Source organism: Stigmatopora argus, chromosome 2 (assembly GCF_051989625.1).
Source record: "Stigmatopora argus isolate UIUO_Sarg chromosome 2, RoL_Sarg_1.0, whole genome shotgun sequence".
Taxonomy (NCBI): domain Eukaryota; kingdom Metazoa; phylum Chordata; class Actinopteri; order Syngnathiformes; family Syngnathidae; genus Stigmatopora; species Stigmatopora argus.
The window spans coordinates 1,678,797-1,704,103 of record NC_135388.1 but is presented as its reverse complement, the minus strand read 5'-3'; the positions used below and the strand labels follow the sequence as shown (position 1 = coordinate 1,704,103).

Below are 25,307 nucleotides of genomic sequence, written 5' to 3'. Positions count from 1 at the left end.
CCGTGGCAACAGCGGGCACGCACGGACGTACACGCGGGGTCTTTCATAACGAGGGATGGGCGTCGCCGTCACGGTTTTTGGCGCCCGAGTTCCAGTCGCCTGATTTGGACAAACTGACAAACTGATACCCGGGAAATGTATTAAGTTTGGGGGAAAAAAAGTAATGAATGTTTTTTGTTGTGTAGCCAAATTTAAATAAAGCTATTGCAACATTAGAATCAGGTTAAAAGGCGATTTTAACAAAGTAAAAAAAAGTTAAAGTTTTCTTAAAATCAAAATAAAGTTGCAAACAAGTTTAAATTGTATATTTTATATAAATAAACTGATACAGAGAATACTTTTGTTCAGGAAATCTGAAAAATTGAGTTCTTTTAGTGGTGATTTCCTTTTTTTTACTGCAAGGTTTGTTTCAAGTGTCAAAATAGTTCATTTTCTGAACTGCTTCATCTCACAAGGGGGTGCTGGAGCTTATCCCATCTGAGGGAGACACTGAACAGCCAATCGCATGGCACAAGGAGACAAAGGACAACCCATCTAACAATTTAGCATACAATTAGCTTAGCATGCCTGTTTTGGGGATGTGGGAGAAAACCAGATTACCCAAGAGAAAACCTACACAAGCCCATGGAGAACATGCAAATTCCACACAGGAAGGTCTGGGTCTGGATTCGAACCCAGGACCCCAGAACTGCGAGGCGGGCAGGCTATCCACCATCCAAAGTTTATACATTTTTTAACTAACTTGTTATCTGCCATAAAAAGTGATAATTCTCTCTGCCATTGACGGTGAGGCGACCAATCCTAATGGATTGACAGCCAAAATGGATCCCACCAAAGCTTCATCCATAAAAATGTCAACCAAAAGTGCATTGCGGTCCACAATTTAAAACATTTTCATGTTTTTTAATGGTTCCATTTAAGGTTAGGTTAGATAGAACAAGGGTGTCAGACTCGGTTTGGTTCGCAGGCCGCATTAACATCAACTCGATTTTATGTGGGCCGGACCATTTTAGATATATTTAGATTTTTTTAAATAAATGGATTAAAAGAACTGGATTAAAATCCCTGAATATTCCGTTTTTTATAGATCTAAAACAATGTTTATTTGAGCTTTTTTTAAATATATTTTTAGATTTAAAAAATGATTTTTGAACTAAAAACAGAGAAAAAATGGATTAAAAAAATGACAATTATTGATTTAAAAGGAGGAAAATCAGGAAATGTCATATACATCTATACTCTTCATTTGAATTTGATCCTAAAACAGAAAGTCGGCACTCATCATTTACTTTCTCGGGCCGCACAAAATGATGCGCCGGGCCAGATTTGGCCCTCGGGCCGCCACTTTGACACAGTGGGTTAGAACTTTATTTCATCCCGTATTGGGGATTTAACACTTTTAAAATGTAATTAAAAAAATCAATTTTACTTTTCTTGACGTCAATCTCAAATTAATCAAAAAAAAGTTTTTTAAGTAAAACATGGGTAGAAAGAGGGCACTCCATCTAGATTAAATGGCACAAAACGTGCTCATTTGCGTTATATACTTAGTTTTAATAAGAGGGGCGTGGCCGACATGTCGGGTCACGTGACTGACCTGCAAACTTCGTCGCTCTCCTCAGACGTGACAGCAAGGCGGTCCGGCAGGCAGGCAGGCAGGAAAACCCCTCCGATGTTCTTCCTCGTGGGCTCCCCTGACGTCGCGTTGCCAGCCTTCCCCGCCCTGAAATGGGACAGCTCGCGTGACATGCATCGCTCTTGGAATCGTACACACACGACGATTTGACTCCGACGCGGGACAACGTCCCAAAAAAAAAACTTCATCTCGGGGCGGACTGCTTTTATTTGGGAGCAACGATGTGCTCCAATTTGGGATTTTCACGGTGAGTCGATCGGTCAGTCAACCGAAATCCGGCGATATCGCCATGTTTTTGGGGCTACGAGAATCAAAAAATGAACCAAATTTGGACTGGGATGGGCGTTAAATCAGAGTTAAAATAGATTGGACGTCTTTTGCTGTCAATGGCAGGTAATGAGTTAATGACAAATAGGGGCAAAATATTTAAAAATATGTTGAATAATGCTGTTTTATTAATTATTATAATGATTATTATAATTACCATGTTGTTATCCAGTGTCTGTTAAAATAGATTGGACGTCTATTGGCGTCAATGTCTGCCAATTAGTTATGTGAGGCCATAGACAATTTATAAAACAGAACAAATATAAAATTTCACGTGCAAATAACACTAATTTGAATTTCTTAAAATAAAATAAAGTTGTGACAATTTATTAGCTTTTTTTATATATATATATATTTTTTTTAAATGACAATGACTATATTTGTCATTAATCTTGTTTTTCTTTAAAAATGCATTTATTTTTAAATGTAATAAAATTCAAATCATTCCCAAAACACTTCCAATCAATTAAATTAAAAATAATTCCAGTTTTTATTAATTATAGCCATCGCAAAACACATCTATTAATAAAATAACAAAAAAAAACAAAAGCGCACGAACGGGCCGAATTGAATGCTGTCGTCGCAAAGATTAAATTCAGGATGACATCACGATGTTTTTGTAACCCTGGTTACCATGGCAACATGACAGAGATTGGTCCCCAAATGGAGGGAACCGGCAAATATTTAATCTCCCCCTCAATCTCTGCACCCTAAATATATTCCATCTAATATAACGTCTCTCTTTTAGGCTTAAGGCCGATCCCTTAAGGACACTTTGGGGATTTTCCACTCGACCTTTGCCCCGTCGGCCATGTTTGCTGGCGAAATACGTGCGATGTTTGCAGCTGCAAAATTCCACTCCCACGAGGTTGTTTCCAAAGCGGCCGCCACGCTTTTTGGGAACATTTTTTCAAGGGAGAAATTGAAAAGGCCCGATTGGGAATAAAAGCGGTGGGGTCAAACATACGGCTTTCGGGCCGGAATTGGCCCTCCGGAAGATCCGAGCCGGCCCGCACTTGGTTTTCTACCTGAATTTGGTCTGTGTACCTTTCGACCATTTTGTTTTCTCCTCATTTTGGACAACAACAAACGGGAAACATTAGGATTACATATAGTATTGTGACAATTGTGTGGGTGCACCCTGGTTTTGTCGTCCTCTGGTGCTCGTAATGCTCACACGACCATTTTGAGACACCCAGGACACACGGCAAACGTGGAAAACACAAATGGCCGAAAGGTACGGGAGCCGCATGCAGAATCAAATGCTCTTATTTTGTAAACTAGAATTTACAAACCGCACGCATGACTGCAGTTTTTTTTAACGCCCCTTCAGTAAAAAATACAGAAATTCTACAATGAATTTGACGTCAGTTTATTTTACCCCATAGCTAATGCCTACGCTAATGCTAAAACCAATGCTAAAACCTATGCTAAAACCTATGCTAAAACCAATGCTAAAACCAATGCTAAAACCAATGCTAAAACCAATGCTAAAACCAATGCTAAAACCAATGCTAAAACCAATGCTAAAACTAATGCTAACGCTAATGCTAACACTAATGCTAAAACTATTGCTAAAACTAAGGCTAGCACTAATGCTAAAACTATTGCTAAACTTAATGCTAACGCTAATTCTAATGCTAATAAAAACACTAACGCTAACGCCAATGCTAACGCCAATGCTAACGCCAATGCTAACGCCAATGCTAACGCCAATGCTAACGCCAATGCTAACGCCAATGCTAACGCCAATGCTAACACCAATGCCAACACCAATGCCAACACCAATGCTAACGCTAATTCTAATGCTAATAAAAGCGTTAACGCTAATGCTAAGGCCAACGCTAAGGCCAACGCCAAGGCCAACGCTAAGGCCAACGCTAACACCAATGCTAACGCTAACACCAATGCTAACACTAATGCTAACACTAATGCTAACACTAATGCTAACACTAATGCTAACACTAATGCTAACACTAACACCAATACTAACACTAACACTAATGCTGAGATGTGCAATAGCATGTAGGTCGAACTCAAGCTTCTAATCCGGGCTATACCCAATGATATTTTCACTAATTGACCTGTAGTTGTAGTTTAGACACCGCAGTCCTGATCCCGGTCCAATTAAAAATATAAAAATAAAACCTCCAACGGATCTTCTCTGTTCCGGTTCCTCCCCAGGTGGCCTTCCACACACTTGCTGCTTCTCCTGAGCGTCCTTCCCTTGGTCACCTCCTCCTCGCGACCCCAGTGGATCCTTCAGCGCATCCCGGCGGTCCTCCCGCTGCAAAGCGAGCCCCGCCCGGCCCCGCTCTTCCTCTCTCCGGCCCGCCTGGACGTGGCGTCCCAGTGCGACCCGGAATGCCACTTAAAGGCACATCGCCCCGAGGACCGGGACCTCCCCCAATTCCTGGCCTACCAGACCCTCCACGCCGACGGCCGACTGAGCGAGACCGCCGTCGGGATCTACGGCTTGGACCCCAACCCAAACCGGTCCTCCGAGAAAGTCCCCCGTCGTCGCAAACGTGAGATCTTCGGCCCCGACGGCCGCTACAGCATCGGCGGGCGCGACTTTGCGCTCAAGTACCCCTTCTCGGCGGCCGTCAAACTGTCCACCGGCTGCTCCGGCACCCTGGTCGGGGACCGCCACGTCCTCACGGCCGCCCACTGCGTCCACGACGGCAAGAACTACGTGAAGGGCGCCCAGCGACTCAGGGTGGGTTTCCTCAAACCCAAACGAGACTCCCGGGGCGCCGTTTCCAACTTGACCGCCAACGTGGACGCCGCCGCCCAGTCCGGGAAAATGAAGTTCCAGTGGATCCGGGCCAAGCGCACCCACGTCCCCAAAGGCTGGATCAAGGGCAACGCCAACGACATCGGGATGGACTACGACTACGCCCTCCTGGAACTGAAGAAGGCGCACAGACGGCGCCACCTGAAGCTGGGCGTGAGCCCGCCTTCCCGGAGACTGCCCGGCCGCCGCGTCCATTTCTCCGGGTTCGACAACGACCGCCCGGGTCAGCTGGTGTACCGCTTCTGCCGGGCCGGGGAAGAGACGTCCGACCTGCTCTACCAGCGTTGCGACGCCCGGCCCGGGGCCAGCGGCTCGGGGGTCTACGCCCGGATGTGGGACGCCGGGCGGCGGCGCTGGGAGAGGAAGGTGATCGGGGTCTTCTCCGGGCACCAGTGGGTGGAGCGGCGGGGGGCTTCGCAGGAATTTAACGTGGCCGTTAGGATCACGCCACTCAAGTACGCGCAGATCTGCTATTGGATAAAAGGAAATTTTGTGGACTGTCGGGAAGGTTGAGGGAGGGAGGGAGGGGGCGTCGGCCTGTCGGCATGACGACTACCGATAAAAATCCACTTTCAAATGCAGAAAATAGATAGCAATTTGGGAACTTTAAAGATTTTAAATGTCAAAAAAAGTCTATTTACCGTATTTTTCAGACTAAGTCGCACCAGCCAATGAACACCATGAAAAGGGGAGGGATTATATTAAATTGTACAGTAATCCCTCAAATATCACGGTTAATGGAGACCAGACATGGCCGCGATAATCAAAATAATCGTAAAGTAGGGTCACCCCTCTTAAAAAAATAAATAAAAAAATGTAACTTCAGTGCTGAGTTCTAGTAGCGTGGATTTTCACATTTTTTTCAACCTTAAAAAAAAAAAAAAAAGAATTAATTAATAGTACAAAAAAAATAAAAATAAGGAGAAATGAACATTTGCCTTCATTTCAAGGACCAAAGATGATTTGAGATACAAGCGTTTAGACTCGCAAGCAGGAAACTCGTACCTCGAGGCAACTTTAGCGCAAGCTAGCTGGAAATCTGGATGACAATTAAAGAAAAACCAAAAATGACAATTATTCTTTTTTTCAATGCCGAGTAGGATTGCACTGTTTTTTTCTTCTTCACTTTTTCTACGATATTTTTTTTTATATACGAATGTACAAGAAAGTGACCAAAAGGTGCCGTTTGTTTAGGTGTCAAACTTGATTTGAATGGTGATGAGGGCGCTAGATGTCCAAATTATTTTGACTGGGAGGTGATCACACTTCCATCGGGTTTGATAGTCGGTATAACATTGCTTAAGATTCCTTATTTTTTAAGCTGAAAAATATGTTAATACTTTTTATATATTCTAATTACCGTATTTTCTCGCATATTAGCCGCCTCCGCGTATAAGACGTACCTTGAAATTGCCTTAAAATGGTTGAATTTTAAAATTTCTCGCATATAAGCCGCCCCCTGATTGACAATTTTCATATCTATATTCGTGGTTTTAATAGGGAGTACTAATGTGTTACTTTGAAGGGAAAATCTTAAGAAAAATCATCGCACGTGCTATTTATGAGATACTTTATAAATGGATTTATAATTCGAAATTCCTAAAGGGTTTTGCCTGCACGTAGACAAATTCAAAAAGGAAGTCAGGTGAGCACTACAACCAGGAAGTGTGTCCGTAGTGGTCTAGTTTGTCATCCCTAGGTAAGATAGCGGCGCCCTGAGTGAGCATTGCAGGCACAATTTTTTTTTCCCACATTTTATGCTTTATTTATCTTCTTGAATTTCATTCATAGATGTCAAATTAATTTTCTTTAGCGTTTTATCTGTTTATCTCTTCTCTATTTTGAAATAAATGACCGCATTGTCATTTTTTTATGGCGTTTCGTGCATGTCGAGTCTTAATTTGTGCGCATATAAGCCGTACCTTCGATTCAGTCATCATTTTTTTGAGTGACAAATACGGCTTATATGCGAGAAAATACAGTAATGAATGCAAATATTCTTTTCATATATTTATGCATTAAATTTATTTACGAAAACGGGATTGGGAGATTTTGTTTATCTTTGGAAGCAAAGAAATATGCAATAAATGTGCTCTTATTTGTTACATTAAAAGGGGGAGGAGAAAAATGTCAGATTTAGGGAGTTAATCTTAGCGAAAGATTTAAAGTTGACATGCGTGATTTACATTAGCGGGTCAGATTTGGCCCCCGGGCCGCTAGTTTGACACCCCTAATGTATATTAATCATTTGAAATGCCTATATTGTCTGACAAAACATGATTTAGATACAAAACAAAGCGGAAATACAATCGTGTAAACGTGTATTGTCTGTTGGACATTTATTTTTTTCTTTGGTGGAAATTGGCACACTTTTTTTTTAACCAATTTAACGTTCCAGAAACAAGTAAATGCTTGGGAAATCTTTTCCAATGTGAATTGTGTTCATTTCAACGCCATGTTTTTTTATTATTTCAGATGCCAAAAAAATAAAAAATAAAAGATGCGGAAAGGGTGAAACCAAAAACTGGCAAAAAAAGAAAGAAAATATGAGGACCAGCTCTTTAAACATTTTTTTTTTGCTTGCGGAACAAAAAGAGAAATTCAACTCGGCGTTCGTTTATCCTTAAAAGGAACGAACGCCTGAACGCACCAAAGTGAAAAGCTTGTTAAATCTCCAAAACCTTAAAAAGCAGGCAGAATGCTCAACTTTAGCGAAAATTTTGATTTTTATCAACGTTTTTTTCTTTTTAAATCGAGGCAGGCGTTTGTTTTTTAAAGCCAACAGCGCCCCCTTTTGGAGACAACGACTACATTCAAGTGGACTAAATTTGGGATGGCAAAAAAAGGCACAAAAGCGCCTCAGAAATTTCTATTTTTGTGGAAAAAAGGCACGATTAACGTAGACCAAACTAAAAAACAACAACAACAACCCGGCAAAAACCCACGAACTAAAAACGAGCGGGTGCCGGCGTGAACACCCTTGCGTGGAAACCTTTGCAAAACCGTAAAGTCGTCCACGTTTTTTTTTGACATCTTTGGCGACGTAGCGCGCTAACGTGTTGGTCGCGCTAATGCCCGGGATTAACAGGAAATGGTATACAAAATAAAATATTCTTTTAAATAGTTTTCTATAAACATGGCATTTAAAAAAATACAAGCGTATCAAAAAGAAGACGATGGAGGCGTCGTGTCCCTTACCCTCCTCCGAGCGGTCACCCAATGGGCGACGCTAAAGCGTCCGTCCCGTCCCGTCTTTCGGCGCTACTGCGGCTTTGAGGCCAGATTATCTGGCGGCGGGTACGAGTAGGCCTTGCCCAGCACGATGCGGTCTCGGAGCAGCTTGAACAGGACGTAGTAGTTGCAGAAAAGAATCAGGCCCAGGGACAGAGTGTGGTTCCAGCGCTCCGATAGTAGCAGAGAGTATAACTGGTATAGGACCACGCTGCTTTCGATCCAGATCAGCAGGTTCAGGATCCGCAAGGGTTTGTGGAATAGGAACTGGAAGGGAAACAAAAAAAATCAGGAGATCAGGACAACTCCAAAAAGACAGAAAATATGTCAATTGCTACCCTTATTAATGGTTGCAATACAGTGCAGTGGTGCCTTGACATACATGTTAAGGCTTTTAAGTGCGCCTTATAGTCGTGAAAATACGGTACCTGTCAATTGCTCCTCTTATTAATGATTGCAATACAGTAATCCCTCGATTATCGCGGTTAATGTAGACCAGAGATGGCCGCGATAAACGAAAAACCGGGAAGTAAGGTCACCCCTATTTAAAATTTAAAAAAAATTCTTTGCAAGTTTCAACGTGGATTTACACATTTTTATGAACTTGCAAAAAAATTTAATTAACAAAAAAAATTAAAATTTTCCCCCAGAAAAAAAGCGATGTAGTGAAGCCGCGATATTCGAGGGATTACTGTAATGTGGCCATTCAAGTTCACGCAGACATTTTGAAGTGCGATTTTCTTCTTCTAGGCTGCAGGTGTCAAAGTGGCGGCCCGGGGGCCAAATCTGGCCCGCCGCATCATTTTGTGTGGCCCGGGAAAGTAAATGATGAGTGCCGACTTTCTGTTTTAGGATGAAATTAAAATGAAGATTATAGATGTACATTACATTTCCTGATTTTCCCCTTTTTTAAATCAATCTTTGCAATATTTTCAAACCAATTTTATTTCTTTTGTGTTTTTAGTTCAAAGCCCATTTTGTAAGATCTAAAAATAAATACAGATATTTTCCATTTTCCACTTTAATATTGAACATCATTAAAATATATATATTTTGTTTCCATTTGAAATGAAAAACATGATTAAAAGAAATTTTCCATTACTAAGAAAAAAAAAGCTCAAATAAACATTGCTTTAGAAAACTGACTATTCCGATCCAGTTCTTTTAATCCAATTTAAAAAAAAAATCTAAATATTATATCTAAAATGGTCCGGCCCACATGAAATGGAGTTGACGTTAATGCGGCCCGCCAACCAACCAGAGTTTGACACCCCTGCACTACGAGAGACGGGCGTTGCATTTTTCCAGTGTTTTTTGCGTTAGTCAGTGCAGAATGGCGGAGCGATCGCTAATACGAGAGGAGTATATACTACTTCTCGTTGGCAATTGGTCGTGCGTTATCCTATTGTGGGTAAATTTGTGTGCATCATTTTGGGAATATTTTGAAGGGAAGATACAAGCAAACAACCCTTGATTGGTTGCATCTGAAAGTCAGGGTGGAGGCGGGGCCAATAGAGCCAAGACAGGAGAAGAAAGGTATCAAAATTTAAAACAAAACTAGAATTAAGTTTGGTGTAAGGTTAGATTCAACTTATTTTTGAGTGTGTCTGCATCATAATCCAAGTTCATTTCAATTTGTTTATGTTATGTTACGAGCGCGTTGCCGTGCAAAAAAGAACTCGTTAAGCATTAGGCTTTGTGAATGACATTTGCATAGTACAACAACAACAACAAAAAACAATCCATAAAAGGCATGAACTGTGCCCTTCCACTTCAAATCACCCGGACACCTCAGATTGCGACCGTTTTTCACGTTGGCGGCCTTTGAGCCTTTCAGTTTCCCGCCGCGTCGCGACTGGAGCCTCAGAGTCAATCATTCAAAGGAGACCGCCGTTTACGAGCGCGGTTTACTCACGTAAAATCTGGCGTGGGAGACGTCCGAGGGAAGGGCCACGTTATACGTTCCCACCGCTTTATACAGCGAGCGACTGTGACGCACCAGCACCCCTTGAGGCCAAACGGTCTGCTCCGACCACCTAGAAAAACAAAACAAAATGATGACACACACACACACAAGTAGCACAATTCTAGGCAGCATTGTGATGACAATTTTGTTGGTCTAACAGCCAGGCTTTGAGATGATTGGCCAAGAGGTTCAGAGGCGGGGCTAATTGCGATTTGGTATCGAGTTCCAGGTATGTGAGGCACGGACAGAGAAGGTGCTATGGCTAATTTGGCACTCTTTCTGAAGGGAACTACACAGTCACCTGTAGAGCCAGCCATGTTTATTTTTAATTTAATTTTTTTTTTTTTTTTACAAATTATTGCAGCGGAGGAGGAGCCAAAAACAAATCCCATTTTCAAATGTTACTCCTTGAGAGCCATACTCATTTAAAAAGTTAAAATACATGGAAATGAGTGCCTTTTTGAAGTATAAAAAGTGAATTATTTTGATCATGTGTTACGGTATGGCTAATCAATGAGAACTGAAGGGAACTACACAGTCACCTCTAGAGCCAGCTCATGTTAATCTGTGACTTTTTTGGACAAATTCTGTAGCGGGGGAGGAGCCATAAACAAATCAAATGTTATTGAGAGCCATACTCACAATTAAAAAGTCAAAATACATGGAAATGAGTGCCTTTTTAGTCATTTCACCCTTTTGAAGTATTAAAAGGGAATTGTTTTGACATAATAGTGTCAAGGTGTGGCTAATCAATATGAACTGAAATTAACTACGCAGTCACCTCTAGAGCCAAACGCTTTATTTTACATGTGTCAGAGTGGCGGCCCGGGGGCCAAATCTGGCCCACGGCATCATTTTGTGTGGCCCGGGAAAGTTATCATGCGTGCCGACTTTCTGTTTTAGGATCAAATTAAAATGGAGTATAGATGTATATTAAATTTCCTGATTTTTCCCCCTTTTAAATCAATAATTGTAATTTTTTAATCCATTTTTTCTGTGTTTTTAGTTCAAAAATCATTTTATAAAATCTGAAAAATATATTTAAAAAAGCTCAAATAAACATTGTTTTAGAGCTATAAAAACTGAATATTCAGGGCTTTTAATCCAGTTCTTTTAATCCATTTATTAAAAAAAATCTAAATATTATATCTAAAATGGTCAGATGTATATTAAATTTCCTGATTTTCCCCCGTTTAAATCAATAATTGTCATTTTTTATCCATTTTTTTTCTGTGTTTTTAGTTCAAAAATCATTTTGTAAAATCTAAAAATATATATAAAAAAAGCTAAAATAAACATTGTTTTAGATCTATAAAAAACTGAATATTCAGGGCTTTTAATCCAGTTCTTTTAATCCATTTATAAATCTAAATATTATATCTAAAACGGTCCGGCCCACGTGAAATCAAGTTGACGTTAATTAATAATTCCCTTATAATTTTCTCTCATTTTTGTGTGTTTCCTCACATCTTTCATACAAAAACACACACTTTGACCCATTTTAAGGGGTTTAGTTGGTAGTTGTGTGAGTACCGTGGAACAAATTAAAGAATTTACATATAAAGTACACCTCTACTTATGAAATGTTCAAGTTACGAAAAAAGTCTTGGAACCTATTAATTTCGTAAGTAGAGGTACGACTATATCTGACAGTTGCTTTTCTGTCCAATACTTTCAGAGCTTGCTTATAAACGCTTATGATTGGTTTTAGTGTTGTCTAGCAGACTGAAGTCATGAGTGATGTGATCATTGTGTCAATATCCTTCAAAGATTTTCTTCGGAAAGAGTCGACGGGGGGGGGGGGGGGGGTCGCTTACATGTGCTGCGGCGTGTTGCTGTAAGAACCGTGCTCCAGCTTCTGCCAGCGACCCAGGTGGGCCGCCGAGCGGTGGAGCAGGTCGCAGTAGGTGGGCGGCAGCAATTGGCTCATCAGCATGACGAAGGCGTTGATCCACACCATGATCAGATGCTCGCACGACCACCGCATGTCGTAGTACTGCGTGCTCTGGAAGGGCCGTTTTTTTGCTTCCGGAGGGTGGGCGGGGAAAGCGGTTTCGGGGGGAGGGGGGGCGGACTTACCCGTACGAAGCACAAAGGCAAGAAGGCCACGTAGTAGGCGCTGAAGAGCGAGTTGAAGAGCACCTCCTTGATCCTCCGGTTGAAGTCGCTCTTCAGCTCCTCCACCTCCGAACGGATCACCCCGGGCGTGTGCGAGTGCGTGTGGGGCGGGCACGTGTGGGTGGGCGTCAGCGGCGGGCTGGAGAACTGCTCGCGGAGGTTCTCCCGCAGAAGTAGGAGGAAGTCCCGCGGCCGGGAGAGGGGCGGCTCGGCCGGCTCGGACGGGTCGTCGCCATCGCACGTCGTCGTCGGGCTCTTTTGGCCTTCCTGGTGGAAGCAGCAGAGGGGGACGTAGACGCCGAACCTGGGGGTAGGGGGTGCAGGGGGCGGGGTCAGCGGCGGCGCGGCGTCGAGAGGGGGGGAAAAAAGTGAGCTCACGGGTATCCCAGGAAGAGCAGGTTGAGAACCGAGTGGTTCTTGCAAAGGTTGACCAGCGTCCAGCAGAGCACCCAAAAGCAAACGGTGAGGAGACACAGTCGCGCCGCCATCAAAACCAGATAGCACACTTGCGAGACGGGGGTGCTGTAAGACAGCTGGATGAAGGGAGGACGGACATCTTATTTAGGAGATGTTGCAAAGAGTTAAAAAAAACATTCATAAAGATATGGCATCAGTAGCTGTTATACGAGGACATTAGAGGGGGTTATTAGGCTAGCAAAATTGTTTATCAATTGGGTATTTGTTCTGAAGCAACATGGTGAGGTTAAAAATAATAAACATTTTGATGCCTGATTTTCCCTGCAATGTCGTGGTGGTTGTTTCAATTTATGTTGCTTTTTTTTTGGGGGGGGGTTAATCTCACATTAGTATTGAACTCAATGTGTGCTAACCTCTTTAGTCACTTTTTGGATTGGACTACAAATTTATGTTTGACTACATATTTAATTTCGACTACATATTTATGTTGTCCACTACTTATTTATGTCGATTACAGTAATCCCTCGAATATCATGGTTAATTTAGACCAGACATTGCCGTGATAATTGAAAAATGGCGAAGTAGGGTCACCGCTATTCAATAAAAATTATATATATTTTATACAAAAAAAAAAAAAAAAAAACTTCTAGTAGCTACCGCATGAGTTTCAGCGTGGATTTTCCCAATTTTATGGCTTTAAAATAAAAATTTAAAATAAAAAATTAAATATATATAGTATATATATTTTTTTATTTGATTATTTTTATAAAATTAAAAAAAGAGAAAATCCATGCTGAAACTCATAAGCAGAAGTCCCTCTTGCTACTAGGACTCATAAAATAATAATAATTAAATAATAGCAACAACAACAAAATCGCAAAAGTAGTGAATTCGAAATAATCGAGGGATTACTGAATTTATGTCGATTACTTATTTATGTCAACTTCTTATTTGTTATTATTTATTTGTGTCCTTCATAGTGAATCTTTAAATCTCAATATAAATGTATAACTACAATACAGGTATTCAATTCAATAACATATTTTAGTGCCATAGATTGCATTAAGAATTTTAATGCATTTTGACTGGGGGAGGGGGGCAATCATTTCCTGTCCGTCAAAATTGCCCATTAGTTAAACGAATTGCGATGAAGAAAAAAAGCTAGAATTGACGTATATTTGCGTCAACGGCACGTAAACCCGATGACTGGCTTTCTTCAACTCACCTCTGAAACTAACGTCCAAACGAGCCTCCTGGCCAGCATGACCGTGATGAAGATCGCCAGGTGGTAGTCCATTAAATGGAAGCTCTGCGGGCGAAGAGACGAAGATGAAGGAGCTAATGGCGATTAGCCCGTTAGCTCGGCGCCGGACGGCTCTTTTTACCAGTGAGGTAGACGTGGGCGGCTGGCTGTACGGGTACCACCAAACCGTCCGGTAGATGTTGATGTACTGCACGAACAAGGCCACCAGCAGGTAAAGGAAGAGGAGGAACTCGAAGAGCAGGCCGCTATCCAATGGCAGCGCGGGAATCTTGGAGTGGCGGACGGGCTCCGGGGTGATGACGGCCGACAGAGGGGGCGCCGAGAGACCCAAAGAGCTGCTGTTCCTAAAAAAATAAAATAAAAATGCAAACAAACAAATAGGGTACAAAATAAAAAGCAATCGTGAGTTATGTACACACTTGAAAATTGGCTAAAATGTTTTATCAATTGTAGTATGAATACAGTAATCCCTCGAATATAGCGGTTAATATGGATTAGATAATCGGAAAATGTGAATTAGGGCCACCCCTATTAAAAATAAATAAATATAATTTCTTCAGTTCTAATAGCAAGCGGAAGATAGGGGAGTTGCTTCTGCTTGCGAGTTTCAGCGTGTATTCTAACATTTGTATTAACTTAAAATAATAATAATAATAATAACAAATAAAAACTAATAATGACAAATTTAAATAAAAACTAATAACAAATTTAAATAAAAACTAATAATACCAAATTTAAATAAAAACTAATAATACCAAATTTAAATAAAAAATAATACCAAATTTAAAAAAATAATAATACCAAATTTAAATAAAAAATAATAACAAATTTAAATAAAAAATAATAATAACAAATTTAAATAAAAAATAATAATAACAAATTTAAATAAAAAATAATAATAACAAACTTAAATTAAAAAAATTCCCCAGAAAAAAAATCCGAAAATCGAACCGCAAAATGGCGAGGGATTACTGTACAGTAAAATGTTAGCATAATTTCACTAGCCACAAGAGGGCAGTGTCTAGAGTAATAGCATATAGCGGAAAGTGTTTTTATGGCGTCTATTTAATGTTATTTGGAGTTTTTAAAACCATCACTGGATCATTGTTTAATTTCTACATCCGCCTCTCCCAGTCAAAATGGATTGGACGTCTATCGCTGTCAATAGCATTGAAAGATGAGCATCTACAGCCAGTTTAAGTGAGTTAGACATCTATAAGTGTCAATAGTAGCCAATGAGTTGAATTGTTTTTTACACTTCAATTGGAGATTATTCTGCAAGTGATAAGAAAGATGGAGGGGGGAAAAAAGGGGTGCCGTACCTGTTCCGGAGGCCCGTACCGTTGCCCAGGTTGCCTCCGACAAGAGTTTGCAGGGAGGGCAGGGCGGAGCGGCTCAGCTGCTGTCTGCTCGGACCCCTGCGACCCCCTGGCATGGTCGGCGGTTACCGTGGCAACCTCCCGTGCCGGGACTGCTGCCCCCCTTGCTCTCTAGTGAGCGACCATACACGCTGAGGCCACTGCGAAGGATGGCAAAAAAGGAGATATTCATTCCCACGTGTTGCCGTTTTCATTCGGAAATTTTAAATCTAATCTCGTTTATTTATTCTGGTTACGAGCACGTTCACGATTTGCAGTTTGGACGCCATCCTGACCCAATATTTACGAGAGTGATGTGACCTGAAGCAATCGCTGACGCTGCGCTAATCAGTGGAAAGGACATTTTTCTAAAAAATCTAAAAAAAAAAACCATCACTTCTACAAAAACAAAGTAAAAAAAATGTAGATACGCAAATTGTATCTATTTTTTTCTGACCATTTTTTATTCGTATTTTCTATGACGCAAGAAATAAAAGATGGCAGCGATCAAATTATCCATCTTTTACAGATCATTGGACTGGACAAAAAATATATTTTTTATTTCTTTGCTTATTTTCAAGTATTAATTTACAGGCTGCCATTGACAGTGATAAATGTCAAATAAAATCAGACTACAGGGTAGCAATAATTGAATGATTCACGTATTATGATCATAATTTTGTAAAAAAAACGTGTTTTTAAAATGTATTGCATAGATTACAAATTAGTTCAATGGCTGCCATTGACAGTGAAAAACGTCCAATCACTTTTGAGGTTTCGGATGATCAGGGCCAATCACATTCATTCATTTTTCCCTTGTTTGTTTTTAAATGTATTGATTTATTTTCCAGTATTAAAACTTTGCAGTCAAAAAAATGGACGCCCACCACCGTCAATGGCAGACAATGACTTAACCTGCTGAATTTGGGTACAAATATTCTCTGAGGTGGTAAATAAGGTCCAAATTTTAGGCAACTTTTAATTGAACACATTTCAAGGCTAAAATTAGTCAACAAACTACGAGTAAAATGGCAACGTTTGACTTAAAAGTCACAGAAGAAAAGAGGAACCAACACTGCGGGAGCCGTATTTTATCACTTCATCAGACTTTAACCGTGAACGTCTTGAAAATAAATAAAATAAGTAAAAAAGTTTTTTAAAAAGCCAAAATAAAATCAACGTTAGCAACTGTTGCTTGCTTCCATATTGATGACACAGCTGTGACGTGCAATCAAACCAACCTGGCGTTTCTCAAACATGACACCACGGCAAGTGGGCTCTTTTTAAGGGGGAAACTTTAGCAAATAGCTTCAAATTTATCACCGAAAATTTCATATGGAGTGCCAAATTGTATTTTTTGTACTTACACGACAACATACGGGAGGGTGAAGCGAACGAGGATGCATCAGTCAGTCACTTGTGTCTGCCTTCCAGCCGGACGAGTACAGACGAAACCGAACATTCCTCCGCCTCCTTTTAACTCCGATAAGAGCGAAAACAGCACCGCGGAGATGAGCTACGGTGGTCCCGGAAGAGCCCCTGCGGTCCCCGGTTACTCGGCGTTTGAAGAAAAAGGCGTCTTATTGCCCCAAAAAGTTAAAGCCAAAGCCGTGAGGAACAACTGTGTAAATGCATTTCACAGAGACCGACGTGGCAAGACCGCACCGCCTTCAAATGACGTCATCAGCAAGCGACACGACGAATCATAAACAATTTGGTTATTAAAAAAATAAAAGTTTCCTAAGGTTCAAATGTGCGTATATTATTGCTAAAATAGAGTGAGGATTTTGATTCTATTTTTGTGTTTGTAAAAAATGGAAGTTGTGATTTATGTGCAAAAACAAAAAAGTAGACTCGTAAATACTATAAAAGTCGGATGATCAGATTTTTGGAATATTTTATTTTATATATTTTTTTATTCCTGTGGCCATTTAAGTCAACTCAAAGTGATGGGGATTGTGGATCAGAGATCAAAGTAAACTTGAATAAAAAGTACTGGCAGGAATAAAGTAAAGAATTAATAAATACTTAGAAATTGACTTAATGTTAAACTTTCAAAGTATTTACTGTACCTCTTACTATTTCTGATTCATTTTTTCTTAATCCTGGAATTTATTTTAAAATAGTCTTGAAGTGAAATAAATATAAGCCACATTGCAAATGAAATGATTATTGTTTTTACAATTTTCAATGTTAACTAATGAAAGGCCACTACAATAAATATATTGGAAATAATTTGCAGTTAAAGTCACATAATTTGTGAAATGAAACGTCAAAAGCTTACATGTGAAAGTTTTTATTAAGCAAAAAGAAACAATACAGAAAATACAATAATTTAGTGTTTTACAAACGGTATGTATTATACAAACTGGTGCTTTATTGAATATTTTAAAGGGTAAAAGTAGATCCTGAAAATCACAATAGAAACATCTGATTTCCCACCAAATTATGATACATACAGTGTTGTACTTCATTTACACATTGATATACTAAAAAAAACTTCACCATTCAAAGTATAAAGAGACATATTTTCACAAAAAAATAAGGGCAAATCAAACACGTAATAATGAATATAATGTAACAGCTGTAATAGTTCTGACATTTGTTGCTAGTAAGTTTTAAGAGCTATAATATTGTTTTCAGAATTAATAAAAACATGGCAAAAATTGGTGACTGAAAAAAAAACACAAAAAACTATTACCGCTAAATTCCAAAACTATAGAATGTGATTTAATTACATATTTGTTTCTGTCTATTGAATTGAAGCGCAACTTTTTTCCAGCATGCACTTTATCCAGAAACCACTAGAGGGCGCGCTTACATTTGACATCCTTTCTAATGCTCTGAATGATACGAAATATTCCGTTTAAAGACAAAAACTGTGCAAACAGGGGGCTATTATAACATATTCCAAAAGTAGCAGGAGTTGGACAACAAGGCCGCCAACTCCCAATCGGGTGCTCGGAAAGAGGTCAGAGGTCAAAGGGCGTTTTCACAGCTCCGTTCAGATGACGACGCTGGTGCCACTGCGATAGCTCTTAACCTGAGAGAGACACACTAACTTTAGATTCATTTTTCTTAAAGCTAGAACAATTAAACTTCCATTTTTGGCGGGGGCCCGATGCTAATACGCTAAAGCAACGTTTTTCTTACAGAGTAGTGTTCGCTCCTCCTCGGTTTCTTTCCCGGCTCGTACTCCGTGTAGTTGGGAGGTTTCTCGTTCCAGGCCCCGCCCCCTCTCCTAGCTCCTCCCCTCCGACCGGAGCCCTCGTCGTCCGAACTCCAGGAGGGGCGACGCGCTCCCGGCGGGGGGTGGTCGGACTTGGACCTGCTGTCGAAGAGATCGTCCCTGGAGCGGGAACGGGAGCGATCCGGGCCTCGCCGCGGGCCGCCGTGGGAGCGCCCGTCCAGGGATTCCTCGCTGTAGCTTCTGGGGATTCCCCTGGACCGCGTGGGCGAGGGGTAGCGGCGGGCGGGGGTCCCGGAGCCGAAGCCGCGGCTGCTCTCGCTGGAGCTGGGCGGGCGGGTCTTGGGCGCCGGGGGCGGGACTCGGCCGGGCTCGCGGATGGGCGGCAGGGTGATGACGCGGCGCTCGGCCGGGACGTCGCCCAGGCCCGATATCAAGCTGGGGGCCCCGCCCGAAAAGGGGATGTTGATGGGCATGTGCTGGGGGGCGGGGGGGATGTGTTGCATGTGGGGGGGTGGTGGTGGCTGAAGCTAAAAAATAAATACAATTTTTTATAAAAGACACAAACCGCAGGATTTCATCAATTTACTACTATTGGATGCCGATGACGGTGCTAGACATGGGATCCGTTTTGACAAGGAAGGATCATTCAGCCGCTCAATAAAGTACCGTATATACTCGCATATAAGCCTTACAAACCGTAATAAATTGTAAAATAAAAAAAATACATTGAAATAAATGTGCATTGCAATTGGCATACCTATTTCATACAAAATTGGAATACGTTTATCATGGCTAAGATTAAAGAATGAATTGGCATCGGTAAAATATGCCTCTACTTACAAAAAACTTCTGGATTTTGTAAGTAGAGGCATATTGTCCAGCACGATAAGGTCATTTAAGGAATGACAGTACACACCTGCAACGGACTGCTGACATCCAAGCCTCGCATTTGACTCTCCATGTAGTCCAGCATCTGGTTGTTGTTGGCGGGCGTGTGGGCCCCGTGGATGCTCGGGGTCGGCACGCTGTAAGCCGAAGACTGGGGCGGCGGCAGCGGCATGGGATGCATCGACATGCTCTTCCCGCTCACCGACCCTGAGGGCGATGGACCCGAGGCGGCCAATGAAAAAAAAGCACAAAAAAACTCAAGTGGCCTTGCGGTTTTTATCGTACCTGGGTAGAGCAGCGGGTTCATTTGCGAGGGAACCTGGCTCGGGGGTCCGTATATTGGCTGTCCCATCATCCAGGGATTCATGGCCCTCTTGGCGTCCTTCATCATGCGATGCTGCATGACCGCTGAAAGACACGTCTACAATTTTCATTCCCGTAAAAGTTGATGGCCGGAAATGGTACTGCAACCGGGATCAAAATACAGTAATCCCTCGATTATCACGACTTCACTTATCACTACTTTGAGATTTTTTTTCTGCTATTAATTATTTTTATATTTTTTAATAGGGGGAGGTGTGACCCTACTTTACGATTTTTTTAGATTATCGCGGCCATGTCTGTTCTACATTAACCGCAATATTCGAGGGATTACTGTACCTCGCCACTAGGTGGATCGACTACCGCAAATTCAGCGCCTGGCAACTTGGATCCGCCAAATACATAAGAAATTACAATTTGAGGTGTATTTAATAGATTTTTCTACACTACTGTATAGGAAAGAAAATGCAACGTGTATATGTATGTGTCTATATATATATATATATATATATATATATATATATATATATATATATATATATATATTAACTTTATATATATATATATATAGACACACATATACACATATATACATATATATATATATATATATATATATATATATATATATATATATATATATATATAGACACATACATATACATATATACATACATATATACATATATATATATATAAACCGGAACTTATTAACCGCCATGAACGAGGTATTACTGTAAATATTTTTTTTTCTTTTTCTTTCTGTCTTTTTTTTTGCTGGTGCGACTTTTAGTCAGAAAACGACGGTATTTGCAAAATACTTTTTTTCTGGAACGTCTAGGTCACGTGTCAAAGTGGCGGCCCGGGGGCCAAATCTGGCCCACCACATCATTTTGTGCAGCCCGGGAAAGTCAATGATGAGTGGCGACTTTCTGTTTTAGGATCAAATTCAAATGAAGAGTATAGATGTATATTACATTTCCTGATTTTCCCCCTTTTAAATCAATAATTGTCCTTTTTTAATCCATTTTTTCTGTGTTTTTAGTTCAAAAATCATTTTGTAAAATCTAAAAATATATTTTAAAAAGCTCAAATAAACATTGCTTTAGATCTATAAAAATGGAATATTCAGGGCTTTTAATCCAGTTCTTTTAATCTATTTATTTAAAAAAAATCTAAATATTATATCTAAAATGGTCCGGCCCACGAACCAACCCGAGTCTGACACCCTTGGTCTAGGTGATTAAATGAAGTGCAAATCCTCCAGGATGCTCCTTTAAGATCTTATTGTCTACCTTTCTCCGGGCAGCAGCACCGCTGCGGGCAGCAGGGGCATCGCACGTAGCAGCAACATATCTGAGGACAACACTGGCAGCAGCAGACCCCGAATAAGATGATGAGCAGCAGGGCGCCGATGACGATGAACAGCACTGTTAGCCAATCTGAGACGGGGAGGAGGAGTCACGCGTTAGCAAAAGGCGCGCCCAAAACGGTGGTCGCTCGGAAAATGTCGGCTCACGATAAACGATGAGCTTGACTTCTTTGTCGTTGTCTCCGGTGGTGTCGCCGGCCGCATCCACGGCACAAAAGTACACGCCGTTGTCCCACCACATCACCTCATTGATGACCAGGTCGGCCTCTGTGGAAGAGCAGGATTTTTTTTTATAAACAAGTCGCACATTGGGGGAATATTGTTAGATAAAATAAAAAAAACAAGCAGATGTCATCTTGAAAGGCTTTTAAAATAAAAGTTATTATAGTGGCAACAATGAGGTGAATTTATTTATATTTTTTATAAAGTAAAAAAAATGTGTTGTTAAACCTATCAGTTGTTTTCATCAGTTCCAAGTGATTCTGTTGAAACCCAGCGCGCCCTCTTGTGGTTAGGCGCATGAACTACATGTAAAATTATATTAATCATGTTCACTTTGATGGGAATTGGGTAAATTACAATTGAAAAATATTAACAACAGTCCATGTATCTTTTCTTTTTTGTCATTTTGGAAAAATAAAAACTTTTTTAAATATGTTTGTGGTCGTAACACGAGCTAATTAACATAAGGCTAAGAAAAACATTTGACCGAAAAAGCGGAAACTCACTATTCTGGATGGAGATCTTGCGATCGCTGTACTCGGGGCCCCGGATGGGCTCATTGTTTCCCCTCTTCTGAATCACGGTCCGAATGGTGCGTTGGCGATCTGGGCAGTCATTGGACGGATCCTGACCCAACTGGAGTGCCGACTGGTAAGCTACAAAAAAATATTCCAATCATGAACATGAATATGTAGATGTTCAATAATATGTACTGTCCCTTTATTAAATAAATCCAAGTCAAAATGAAAAAAAAAATTCAATGCACGTGGTATTTCTGAGTTACTGTGACTATTCAAAAAGGAAGTCAGATGACCATTACAACCAGGAAGTGTATCCGTAGTGCTCTAGTTTGTCATCACTGGGTAAGATGGCGGCGCCCTGAGCGAGCACAAGTGAGTTTTTTCACATTTTGTGCAAGATACGGTTTATTTTTGTTCTTGAATTTCATTCATAGACATCAAAATCAATTTTGTTAAGCGTTTTATCTGTTTATCTTTTCTCTATTCTAAAATAAATGACCGTAACGGCCGCATTGTCTTGCGTTATGGCGTTTTTAAGTCTAATTTGTGCGCATAGAAGCCGTACCTTCGATTCAGTCATCTTTTTTTTGGGCGACAAATACGGCGTAAATACGAGAAAATATGGTTATGCTAACTTTGGAGGGTTTTAAGAATATATATAGCGGCCCGTTGGACTAGAGCACAGGTGTCAAAGTGGCGGCCCGGGGGCCAAATCTGGTCCGCCGCATGATTTTGTTCGGCCGAGTAAGTCAATCATGAGTGCCGACTTTTTGTTTTAAATACAAATTCAAATGAAGATTATAGATGTATATTATATTTCCTGATTTCCCCCTTTTTAAATCAATAATTGCAATTTTTATCCATTTTTTTCTGTTGGTGTTTTTAGGTCAAAAAGCATTTTGTAAAATCTAAAAATAAATATATAAAAATATTTTCGGTTTTCCACTTTAATATTGAATATAATTTTTAAGAAAAATGTTTCCATTTGAAATGAAAAACAAATGATTATTAGATGTTTTCCCTCACTAAGAAAAAAAGTTCAAATAAACAGTTTTATATCTATAAAAAAGTGAATATTTAGGGTTCATCAAAAAAAAAAATCTAAATATTATATCTAAAATGGTCCGGCCCACAAATCGAGTTGATGTTATTTCAGCCCGCAAACAAACCCGAGTTTGACACCCTTGGACTAGAGGTTAGCACGTTGGCCTCGCAGTTCTGAGATCGAGGATTTGATCCCAGGTTCAGACCTTCCTGTATGGAGTTTGTATGTTCGTGGGTTTTCTCCGGGTTTCCTCCCGCATTCCCAAAAACATGCATGCTAGGCTAGCAGGTTGAACACTAAATAATAGGATTGTTTGTCCTTTGTCTACCTGTGCCCCGCGATGACTTAGCTGGGATAGGCTCCGGCACCCCCCACGAGCCTTGTGAGGCTAAGCGGTGTAGAAAATGAACGAGCTACTTTGACACGAGATGAAAATGTGGCCTTTTTACCTGTGGAGTAGTACTCCAAGACGGGGTCCTTGCAGAAGGATTTGAACCTCCAAGTGATCAGCACGTCTTGGAGGTTAGCAGACGTGGAGAAGTCGCAGCGCAGGGTGACGGAGGCGAAAAGAGGCGTGCTTCGCTCCTGCTGGGAGACGATCACCTGAATGCACAGTGACGCTGGCGGGAAAAAAAAATGTCCAGGTCAAAATAAATTGGACGTCTGGCATCTTCAATGGCACCAAACAGTGAATTGATGAATTAGTTCATTTTGTGTCGATTATTTCCATTTTAGGATACTTTTATGTCATTTCTCAGAAATGATTTCTGGTCAATTTTGGATCATTTTTTAAAATTTAAATCCTTATAGTATGACTACTTATTTATGTGTGTGGTTTACGCTGACGTTTTAATGCTCATTTTAGTTGTATTATGTGAATAAAAGGTATTCAATTCAATGTAATATTGATTTTGAGGGACTTTCTGGCCCACGGGCCGCACCTTTGACACCTATTCAATCTTCATTGGTATTTTTTTTAGGCCTTGGGACGAATTAGAGAATTTACAACTTATAAAATACTGCTCTATTTACGAAAAAAACCTGGTGACAAAACAAGTTGTGAAGCTGATTAATTTCGTAAGTAGACGTAATGTGTATCTTAAAAACCGTAATGGCCGAAATGCATGACAGGTTTTTTTTATTTACATTGTTGGGGGGCATTAGATTAACCGTTAATCTATGTGGGAATTTAACCAATTTTCTTACCAGGTCTTTTTTTTGTTTTCTTACAAACCTTGCTAACCTTTTAGTACCCGTATTTGTACACGTTAAAAAGAGTATGGGAAGAATGCAAGAGTGAGTGTTTAGCTAAAACAACAAGGAGTTCATCTCATAGTTGTCCAACCTGAAAAACTGGTGACACAGACAAAGGAAGTGAAACCAGCCAACAAATATTAAGGTGGGATGAAACCAGTAGCTTCAAAATGACTTACTTCAAACATATTACGAGATGCTAAAACGTACACTTGGGGAAATTCAACATGGATAAAAACAACAACAACAACAACACTTAAAATTGTTTTAGCTTTGTCAAGATGCTAGCTAGCAACTGTTTCCCTTCGAAACTGCCACAAACTTTTCATTTCAAACAGATTTATAGAGAGGAGGAACATTAATAAATGAATATATGAATAATTCAAGAAAATGGAAATGTACTGTACCTTTTAGAAGTGAAGAAAAGATGGCGGTAGCTATTAAACGCCGCATTGTGGAAAAAAAAAGACGCCGTTACGGTTAGAAAACAATGTTTTTGAAAAGAAAAAGGGGGGAAAGGAGGAAAAATGACCCGTTAAGGGTTGTTTTGGGGAGGTTTTTCACGGCAGCTTTTAGTTGGGATTCTGTAAGTTTGACTGATTGACTGAAATCAAGTCAAACGACGGAGGCAAATTGGCCCCGCCCCGAAACAGGTAGCTGTTCCATTGCGGTGACGTCATCGCCCAAAAATGTAAATAAATACTAATACAATAAAAATGTACAGGTAGGGCTTTTTAATTGTATATTATATTGGTTTCAGGTTGACGTTCAAATCTTTTCGAAATCTTGAAGCCTATTTGTGTTATTAGTAGTTTCAATACATTAAAATTGTCATGATTTTTCGCATTTCACGAATTGGACGTCTGGCTGCGTCAATGGCACAGAAAAAAAGATGAGTATTCATAGCCAATCCGGAAGTTTTCCTAAGGCAAAGTTTTTTTTCATTCAGCAAAAATAGTTCCATAAATGACCCCAATTTCACACACACACACATCCGAGGAAGGTACTTCTCCATACAGCCACTAGATGTCATTATACTGCAAATACATCGGTCTATTGGACTAAAGCACAGAGGATGACATACGAGTTGTCAATCTGATGGAGGGAATTGCGCATGTGCATTCCTAACAAAATATGTAAGCATGAGTGGTCAGTTTACTTCCCGTCTGACACATACATCAAATTCTCAAACAGGTCTACTTTCTTAATTCTTCTTCTGTACTCGTTTTTTTACACAGTATGTGTTGAGAATACCTATTGACGTCCATAGACGTCCAATTTATTTCAATCAGGAGGGGCTGGAAGTCAACAAGGGAGTTATAAAGCTAAAGAAAAAATAAAATTGCCACAGTAAAATACACACAGGGCACATTTTTTCTT

General features: G+C 40.4%; 3 protein-coding genes across 3 annotated transcripts; 1 reads left to right on the top strand and 2 right to left on the bottom strand.

The window, feature by feature from the left end:
* Window positions 1-1,634: 1,634 nt before the first annotated feature.
* prss23 (serine protease 23) lies at window positions 1,635-6,324 on the top strand. The gene is made up of 2 exons (XM_077625403.1): window positions 1,635-1,883; window positions 4,148-6,324. Exons 1-2 carry the CDS (start codon window positions 1,858-1,860, stop codon window positions 5,271-5,273), a joined length of 1,152 nt encoding a protein of 383 aa, XP_077481529.1. The 5' UTR covers window positions 1,635-1,857; the 3' UTR covers window positions 5,274-6,324.
* A 750-nt stretch (window positions 6,325-7,074) lies between these two features.
* Window positions 7,075-16,788, bottom strand: tmem39a (transmembrane protein 39A). Its single transcript, XM_077625375.1, has 9 exons — window positions 16,482-16,788; window positions 15,079-15,275; window positions 13,878-14,100; window positions 13,718-13,801; window positions 12,454-12,608; window positions 12,037-12,379; window positions 11,775-11,962; window positions 9,907-10,027; window positions 7,075-8,258 (listed from the first exon to the last, which is right to left on the bottom strand). Exons 2-9 carry the CDS (start codon window positions 15,189-15,191, stop codon window positions 8,022-8,024), a joined length of 1,464 nt encoding a protein of 487 aa, XP_077481501.1. The 5' UTR covers window positions 15,192-15,275; window positions 16,482-16,788; the 3' UTR covers window positions 7,075-8,021.
* A 606-nt stretch (window positions 16,789-17,394) lies between these two features.
* ildr1a (immunoglobulin-like domain containing receptor 1a) lies at window positions 17,395-24,616 on the bottom strand. Its single transcript, XM_077625362.1, has 9 exons — window positions 24,335-24,616; window positions 23,123-23,293; window positions 21,614-21,763; window positions 21,033-21,152; window positions 20,809-20,955; window positions 19,478-19,600; window positions 19,221-19,399; window positions 18,268-18,831; window positions 17,395-18,157 (listed from the first exon to the last, which is right to left on the bottom strand). Exons 1-9 carry the CDS (start codon window positions 24,378-24,380, stop codon window positions 18,119-18,121), a joined length of 1,539 nt encoding a protein of 512 aa, XP_077481488.1. The 5' UTR covers window positions 24,381-24,616; the 3' UTR covers window positions 17,395-18,118.
* Window positions 24,617-25,307: the final 691 nt, after the last annotated feature.